The sequence below is a fragment of the Bidens hawaiensis genome, unplaced genomic scaffold (genome assembly GCF_021521415.1).
Source record: "Bidens hawaiensis isolate Kalapana, Puna unplaced genomic scaffold, B.hawaiensis_p1.1 tig00006386_1, whole genome shotgun sequence".
In the NCBI taxonomy this organism is placed as follows: Eukaryota; Viridiplantae; Streptophyta; class Magnoliopsida; order Asterales; family Asteraceae; genus Bidens; species Bidens hawaiensis.
The window spans coordinates 12945-22569 of record NW_027491428.1 but is presented as its reverse complement, the minus strand read 5'-3'; the positions used below and the strand labels follow the sequence as shown (position 1 = coordinate 22569).

The 9625-nt window shown below is 34.7% G+C and overlaps 2 protein-coding genes across 2 annotated transcripts; both read left to right on the top strand.

Annotated features, from left to right (window-relative positions):
* The first annotated feature begins 565 nt into the window (after positions 1 to 565).
* LOC143632224 (uncharacterized) lies at positions 566 to 1267 on the top strand. The gene has a single exon (XM_077100791.1). It carries the CDS (start codon positions 566 to 568, stop codon positions 1265 to 1267), a length of 702 nt encoding a protein of 233 aa, XP_076956906.1.
* A 989-nt stretch (positions 1268 to 2256) lies between these two features.
* On the top strand, positions 2257 to 5211 carry LOC143632248 (uncharacterized). Its single transcript, XM_077100814.1, has 4 exons — positions 2257 to 2593; positions 2639 to 2854; positions 3932 to 4221; positions 4927 to 5211. Exons 1-4 carry the CDS (start codon positions 2257 to 2259, stop codon positions 5209 to 5211), a joined length of 1128 nt encoding a protein of 375 aa, XP_076956929.1.
* Positions 5212 to 9625: the final 4414 nt, after the last annotated feature.

Sequence of the window (9625 nt, the reverse complement as noted above, 5' to 3'; positions counted from 1 at the left end):
TCCGATCTTTCAATAAACGTTCTGTCATGTATCACTTTATCCAACAAAGTGGTATCAGAGCAACTTTCAGGTTCTGATATAATCTTGATTGCATTCCTTGATACCTCAGACGATAAATCTCTTTACCCTTTTAACCCTAATCCTAACCCTAATTTTCTTAATGGTCTCCCAAGTTAGTGGTGTACCCTCTACTCCCCTTCCAATTTTTAAAGGAGATGATTACGAATTTTGGAAGATTAGAATGAAGACCATCCTCATATCTCAAGATCTTTGGGATTTTGTGGGTACTAGATATAATGATGCTGATGGAGATCGGGTTGGATTACGAGAGAATAGAAAGAAAGATGCAAAGGCTCTATCTTTGATTCAATCCATTGTGCATGATGAAATTTGTTCTCGTGTTGTATGAACTTCAACATCCAAGCAAGCTTGGACACTTCTGCAAAACGAATACCCGCAGTGTGATTCAAAGGTTCAAATGATGAAATTGTAAGGGCTTAGAAGAGAGTTTGAAATGATTCAGATGAATGAGGGTGAACCAGTAGCCAATTTCTAGTCCAATGTGATGAAAATTGTGAATCGGAAGCTAGCATATGGACAGGAGGTGACGGATCAAACTGTTGCTGAAAAGGTACTTCGAAGTTTACCTGTTAGATGGGATCACGTTGTTGTTGCAATTGAAGAGTCCAAAGATTTAAGTAGGCTTTCGTATGATAAATTTATAGGATCATTACAAGCCCATGAAGCCAGAGTCAATTGCGGAGCCCAATTTCCTGTTGAAGAACATGTGTTGCATGTAAGAGAAGAAGAGAATGCTGGTATGTTTGTACGTGGAAGAGGAAGAGCACCGGTTAGGGGCCGTGGACGAGGACGAGGACGAGGACGTGGAAATGGTATTGGACAAGGAAGAAATTTTGTTCAATGTTACAATTGTAATGGATTGGGTCATCTAGCCAGAGATTGCTTGAGTGAACCCCAAGTGAGTGCAGCGGTCGAAGGTGACGGTAATGATGATGACAAAGGGAAGCTGTATATAGCTATTGCCTGTACGAAGGAAGAGGTCGAAGATGCTCTAATGGCTTCTAATGACACAAATAAAGCAACCAAGGATATATGTTTCTTAGATAGTGGGTGCTCAAACCACATGACAGGTCAAAGGCGCCTATTTAAAGAAACTAATTTATCAAAGAAAGTGAAATTTAAGATGGGTAATGGAAAGAAAATTCAAGTGGAAGGGAAAGGTGTTGTAAAGCTCGAAGCTAGTTGATATTTGATGTTCAATATGCCCCAGATTTGGATTATAATCTCTTAAGTGTGGGACAATTGATGACAACAGGTCATAAATTGCTATTCAATGAAGGTGTATGCACTATTATAAATAAGAAAGTTGGTAAAGTGGTCTGCACTATCCCTATTTCAAGTAATAATACTTTTCCTCTTGATGTTACATGGACTACTAGTGTCGGTTCATCTGCAATAAGTGATGAAACAATCTTATGGCACCTCAGATATAGGTATATAAATGAAACAAGTCTGCATGATTTAAGTAAAAAGGGTATGGTGCATGGGCTGCAAACCGTGGAACATTTGAATGTAGGCAAAGGATGTGTAGAAGAAAAAAAAAAGGCATGTGGATCCTTTCCCCGATATGCCTCTAGAACAACTCAGATCCTTGATGTCATCCATGCTGATGTATATGGCTCGATGCCAGTTCAGTCCTTGGGAGGTAACAAGTTTTATATGTTGTTCACAGATGATCTTAGTAGAATGACTTGGGTTTATTTCATCCATGTCAGAAGTCTTTACTAAGTTTACAGTTTTTTAAAGTTTAAGGATAAAGTGAAACAGAAACTAGATTAAGGATAAAGGCCCTAAGAACATATCATGGAGGAGAGTTTATCTCTAATGAATTTATGAGATACTGTGAAGTTGCAAGAAAAAGAAGGGACTTCACGGCTCCCTATACTCCACAACAAAATGGAGTATCAGAAAGAAAGAATCAAACACTCATTGATATGGTGACTAGCATGTTGCAAAAGAAAATTTTAAGCAAGGTCTTCTAGGGTGAAGCAATTGCTATAGTTGTCTACATCAGAAACCTATCTCCTACTCGAGCATAAGCACACTTCACATGAGGTGTGGTATGGTTATAAAGAATTTGTTCATCATTTGAAAGTATTTGGGTGTGTAGAATATGGGTTACAACCCAAACAACATAGAAAGAAATTTGATTGCCAAACAAAAAAGTGTATATTCATGGGCTATTCACCTAACTCAAAAGCTTATAGATTGTATGATTTAAAAACAAGAAGTGTGGTGTTAAGTAGGGATGCCACATTTGATAAGTTGGTTAAATGGAACTCAAAGAGTGAAGGTAAACATGAACTAAGTGATGAATTGTTAATGAGTATCGGTGGAACAAGTGGTCGTTTAAGAATTGAATATAGTTTTGATGATAATCCCCCAAGTGATAAATCAGATGGAGAGCCCTCTCACCATCACTCTAGTCCAAACAATCAAAGTGTAAAGACACCTGCATCAAACCGGGTAGATGCAAGCTCAAGTGATACTCTTGAAAGTGAGACCTCCAAAGGTACGATCACTTGCTGATGTATATGATTATACTTACCCTATGCAGGATTTTCAAGCCTGTCAGTTTGCTTTTTCATCTATGAAACCATCCTTTTTCGAAGATGCAACAATTATCATGATTGGATAGATGCTATGAAAGTTGAAATACACGCATTAAAGGACCATAAAACAAGGTCATTGACTAAGTTACCTAAAGGTAAAGGAGTTATTGGTCTTAAATGGGTGTATAAAGTGAAGCTCACGGCTAACGAAAAATTGAAAAGTATAAAGTGTCACAACCTAACCTACGACGAAAATTCCGGGGCGCGAACTGTTGGTTAACAGCTCACAAGGCACCAACATACAATTTAGTGACAATATCTGATTGTTTTATTAAATTCAAATAGAGTACACAATAGTCAAAAAAAATTACAAATAACCGAATAAATCAAATACTCTTGTTTATTATAATAACCTAAAAGCCAAATAAACTAAGTTCTTCAATAACTTCAACCATCCAAGATAAACATCCTGCAATATGCGTAAAAATAGGTTTGTCAACAACACATGTTGAGTAAGAAAATCACCATATTTTAATAATAATTATATTATATAAGAAATATGCAAATCAATATCATGTGTATCAACTATTAAATAATAAGCACATAATTGATGTCGGTTGACCATTGCGTTGCGAATTGGGTTTTGACTACCAAGCAAAAAAAATACAAATAATGGTGTCGGTTGACCATTGCCTTGCGAATCGGGCTTTGGCTACTAAGATGACACCAGTGAGTTATAGCAGAATCAATGATGGACCTCTCCGAATGCTAGAATTAAACAGTTAAGCAAGTAAGCAATAACAAGTAAGCATTTAATTGATCAACACAACAAGCCATGATTTGCATGTTAAATGTGATAAATGAATACAAAGTAGGTACACATAAAGTCCCCAAAATATTTAAAATAGTTAAAATAGGGGAGTGATTACTCACCTTAAAGGTTAGGCGAGATAATAATAAAATGATAGTAAACGAGGAAATTTATGTTGGGTATTTGTTCCAATCATATAATGGTTGTGCCGTATATGTTCCAATCTCTCCACGATCTCAAAGGAGGCTAGGAATATATGTTGGGCATGAATCACCATATATCATTATGTATTTAGAGCCATCAACGGGAGATTTATTTACGGCTCGATTTGGTGATTACCATTTTGATGAATCAACCTTCCCAACATTAGGGGGGGATGAAAAACAGCTGGAAAATAATATAATTTGAAATGAATTATCATTATCTCATCTTGATCCTCGAACTAAACAATGTGAAATAAAAGTTCAAAGGATAATTCATTTACAAGAAATAGCAAATCAATTACCAGACGCATTTATTGAACCAAAGAGAGTGACTAAGTCACATATACCAGCTGTTAAAGCTCCAATTGAAATTGTTGTTTTGGAAGGACAACTAAGTATCAGTAATGAGTCTAACGCACGCCTAAAGCGTGGTAGACCAATCATTTCTAAAGACAAAAATCCTCAAAAGAAAAAGGGAGCAAATAATGTAGATGGTCTTGTCAAGGTAACTTCAATACCCGAAAAGGAGTCTCTTGAAGAGACACTAGACGTAATGGTTCCAGAAGAACCTCAAGTACCTAAAAACTAAGATATCTCAACAAATTATATTATGTCTAGAAAGGTATGGAACCGAAACATAGTCAACGCCGATGACATTTTCAATGGAGCGCTAGAAGTAATGGAAAACAATGACGATCAAGAACCGAAATCTATCAATGAATGTAAAAATATAAATGGTTGGCAAAAATGAAAATAAGCGATTGAGACAGAGTTAAATTCTCTAGCAAAATGAGAAGTTTTCAAACCTGTAGTCCATACATCGGAAGGTGTAAAGCCCGTTGGATATAAATGGGTCTTTGCGTGAAAACGTAATGAGAAAAATGAGATTACACGATATAAGGCACGATTGGTAGCACAAGGGTTTTCTCAAATACCTGGAATTAACTATGAGGAGACATATTCTCTAGTGATTGATGCAACGATGTTTCGTTATCTTATTAGTCTGGTAATACAAGATAGGATTGATGTGCGTCTAATGGATGTTGTGACAGCCTACCTCTATGGCTCACTTGATACTGATATTTACATGAAACTTCCAGAAGGATTCAAATTGCCAACATCATGTAAATCTAGTTCTCGAGAACATCTATCAATTAAATTAAACAGATCTTTATATGGGCTAAAACAATCTGGGTGTATGTGATATAATCGCCTTAGTGAATATTTGTTGAAAGAAGGTTATAAAAATGATTCTGTATGTCCCTATATTTTTATAAAGAGATCAAAATCTGAATATGTCATAATTGCTGTATATGTCAATGACTTGAATATAATTGGAACTCCAAGGAAGCTCCAAAAGGCGATTGAATACTTGAAACGAGAATTTGAAATGAAAGATCTTGGAAAGACAAAGTTTTGTCTTGGGTTACAAATTGAACATCTTAAAGATGGGATCCTCAAGAAACTTACACAGAAAAATTACTCAAAAGATTTTATATTGAGAAATCACATGCATTCTCCGATGGTTGTAAGGGTACAGGATGTTGAGAAAGACCCATTCTGACCTTCGGGAGATGGGGAAGAAATTATGGGTCCAAAAGTACCATATCTAAGTGCAATTGGTGCACTAATGTTTCTTGCTAGCCATACACGGCCAGATATATCATTTTCTTTAAACTTATTGGCAAGTTATAATTCATGCCCGACTAAGAGACATTGGAATGGGGTCAAACAAATATTTCGATATCTCCAAGGTACAAAAGATATGGGTTTGTATTTCACTAACCAATCAAAAACAAGTTTGGTTGGTTTTGCAGATGGATGTTATTTGTCTGATCCTCATGCAGGTCGATCTGAAACTGGTTATTTGTTCACATATGCAGGTTCTACAATTTCATGGCATTTAGTAAAGCAGACAATCACAGCTACTTCATCTAATCATGCAAAAATAATTGCAATCTATGAAGCTAGCCGAGAATGTTTTTGTTAAAAAGTGTAATACAACATATTCATGGATCTTGTGGTATTTCTTTCGAAGATGAGGGACCGATGGATTTATACGAAGATAACGCGGCATGCATTGCTCGACTTAAGGTTGGCTATATCAAAGGTGATAGAACCAAACATATTTTGCCAAAGTTCTTTTTTCACACATGACTTGCAAAAAAGTGGAGATTTTGTCATCCAACAAGTTCGTTCCAGTGACAAATTGGTAGATTTGTTTAGCAAATCACTTCCGACCTCAACATTTAAGAAACTAGTTCATGGGATTGGGATGCGTCGACTGAAGGAGCTTAACTGATTATCATCAGGCGGAGAAAACACGCGTTGCACTCTTTTTCCCTTACGTAAGGTTTTGTCCCGCTGGGTTTTCCTGACAAGGTTTTTAATGACGCAACATAAAGTGCATAAAGTTGATAATCAAAGGGGAGTGTTATGAATATATATATATATATATATATATATATATATATGGAGAGGATCAAGAGAGAACTCATTCTTAAAGAGAGAACTAGAGAACTAATAAAGAAATATTTTTAATTTAATTAAAAAAACATTTTTAAATTTTCGTTTTTGCTATTATTCTTATATTTTGTTACCATTCACTCGAAAATTATAAAAAAATTAAAAAATAAATAACAAAAAACTCGTTGTAGTGCACATATGCAATACATCGACTTTTTTTTATTGCATAAGTGCACTAGTGTGTATTCTGATATGTGCAATAATGTTGAATAGCATATATGCAATTTTTTGTATTGTATTAGTGCAATAGTGTTATATTATATACAAAATACCAAAAAACAATATAGTACATATGTGCATTAGTATTGTATTACGTATATGCGATAGTTTGTTTTGAGTACAATTATTTGTGTCTGTATTCAAATATATTCAATAGTGTGTATTGTATAATGCAATTGTGTGTATTGTATAATGCAATTGTTTTGTAATTGTGTTGTATTATATGCAATAAAACACTATTGTATATATGCAATACACATTAGTGCACATATGCACTACATCGACAGTTTTTTTTTTTTATGAACAATATCATCTTATTAGAAGGAGGAAAGAAAAAAAAATCACAAAATATTTTTTAAAAAAAAGTTAAAAACAGTTTTTATTAGTTCTCTAGTTCTCTCTAGATCTCACCCATATATATATATATATATATATATATATATATAGATATATATATTCTGTTCATTATTATGATTATCAACCGCTAAATATAGATTAGCTTGTTTCTTAAGTTTTCCTTCCCTTATAAATACCTGTGAGTATTTCATTATTTGATACACCGATTAATAATATAAACTTTTATTCTCTCTAATTCTCTTCTTATCTTCTTTGCTAGTTGCAAAACCGATTGGTATTTTTTATAGTTTGATCTAGTAACTTGCAAGGTCTGCATATTTATTAATAAACATTTTGTCGTGGTTCTAATTAAAGAAACTATTTATACATCACTTGCAGCAATCATTATACCTCATGTTAATTGTTAAAGCATGTTATGAGGGTGTTGTTAATGTCACATGTTATTTACAGCATTCTCATCCAACCTCTCATATTATGTGAGCGATGTTTTTATAATTTAGAGAGTTATTTAGGGTGTCGTGGGTGAAGAGTTTTTATACTTTATAAAGAGTGATGATTTTTCTGTATATTTGAAAAGTTACTGTTCATCCCATATAATTTTTTAATATATTTTGAAAGTGGTTGTGAGTGAAGGAAAGAGAAAAGGTAATGATAAAAGGTATAAAAAATATTATTTAATTGAAATGGAGAGAGAAAATAAAGTGAGTTTTAGTGTAATTTTTGGTTTGAAGATAGGGATGAGATGAGAATGCTCTTACACTTATAAAAGTAGTAATAAGTTTTTTTTAGAACGGTGACTTTTTATATTTAGGTTACCACACTCTTCAAATTTGGAGAGCCCCGATGTCCCACTCTGGCCAGACTATGTTGTCTTAACCGGGTCCACGCTGGCTTTAGAGTTTGGCTTGGGCATTTCCCCGATAAACCATACCGCTGACTGCCATTTGACAGACGTTGTGCCACCACAAGAGCAGAACTCTCTTTTGGCAAATTGCAAATAAACTCAAAAATAAATCATTAACGACATTAAAAAGTTATTATTCACGGGGGACTTGAGTTACGAACATTGAACCAGTTGTCATGGAAATCAACTTTGCCTCATTAATTGTGGAGCTAGATAAATTTTTATATTCTGTTTATACTTTTTTTATATTACATAAAGGTTGATGATATTGTGTATCTACTTTACGAGGAGTTTTCTTGGATTGTTAAAATTAATCAACTCGAAACAAGATTGATTTGTCTGGCTTGAAATTTCAATGGTATAGTTTTAACGGTATACCTGTTTAATGGTTTGGTTAGATTCGGAACTTGGCCCAACTAGAGAATTGATATCACCAATGAACAGAATAAAACACAAAACATAAATATATGTCGATAGTTTATCTGTGATTATCAACGGATAGTCTAAACATATAAAAAACTTAAGTTGAGGAAAGGTAATTCCCTAAGAGCATTCTCATCCAGTTCTCTATCCCTATATCCATATATATCATATAATTACACTAAAAAATACTATATTTCTTTCTCCTATTCAATTAAATAATATTTTTTATACCTTTTTCATTACAGTTTTCTCTCTCCACCCTATAATTTACACTCACAACCACTCACAACCCCACCCTATAATTTACAAACCATCCTCACATAATTTTAGGGGATTGGTTGAGAATTTTGATGGGCGGTCTCTTAGTTATCAACGCGATTAAGGTTTCAAATAATATTTTGGTAAAAATTTTTTGTCATTGTCAATGGCACAAATTTTGATGGGTGGTCTCTTAGTTATCAACCGCTATTTCCAAATATGATACTTTGCATAAGATTTGACTACGTGTTTGCTAGTAGGAATTGGTTTATGACAAGTGATTTATATCATCTCTATGCTTGGTGGTAACTAATTTGTTGTTAGAGGTCTTGCAATTAAAATTGACCATATGCATCACAAAGGAGGTCAGAAATGTAGGTCGATTTCCCACATGCAATTATGGATCCTTAGGACCGACCGATTATGGGTATGACGATGTGCAACCACACAAGGCGTAATTTGTTTGGTGCTCAAAAATGTTCTTGTTTTATATTTACTATATATTACATCAGAGTCGTTTCGTGAGTAAGCTAAATGAGACAATGACTTTTGGCTAGTGGCGGATCTAGAACATAAATTTAAGGATAGCATAAATTTTTTTTGACCGTACATTAACAAAATTTTTTTACACGTTTTGCGCGTATGGGTAGCCGGTTTTGCGTTTCATGTGTATGGGGTCCAGGTAATGCGTTTCGCACTTCCCCAGCCTAGTTACGCGCTGCACGTACCGGCGTTAGATTATTTGTTTTGCGTGTACTGACGCCCAGTTACCAATTTCGCGGGCCTGGTAATGCATTTCGAGTGTACTGGCGCCTGGTAACACGTTTTGCTCATACAACCACCTTGTTATCGTTTCACGCATACCGTGCCTAGTTTAGCATTACCCGCGTCTCCACACCCGGTTACCTGTTTAGCGCATACAAGTGCCTGGTTACGCGCTTTATAGCGGCGCATGGTAACCTGTATCATGTCTACCTTCACCCGATTATTTAAGTTGGGTTTTAAGTTTTAATTAAATGTTAGGCTTTTAATCATTTTGGGCTTTTAAAACTTTAAAAGGTAAAGTTTTGGGCTTTTCAGAACTTTTAAGGGGTAGCGTAATATAATTTTAAAGGGTAACGTAATACATAAAACGTAAAAATTTTCACTTCACCGGAAAAGTTGAGGGGTAGCCTACCCCTCCTTATAAGCTGCATCCGCCACTACTTTAGGCCTCTATTTTTAGAAGGCCTCCATTTTAAATCAGAGTTATGTATTATGATACTTTGAAAGTAGAGTTCTTTTAGAATTA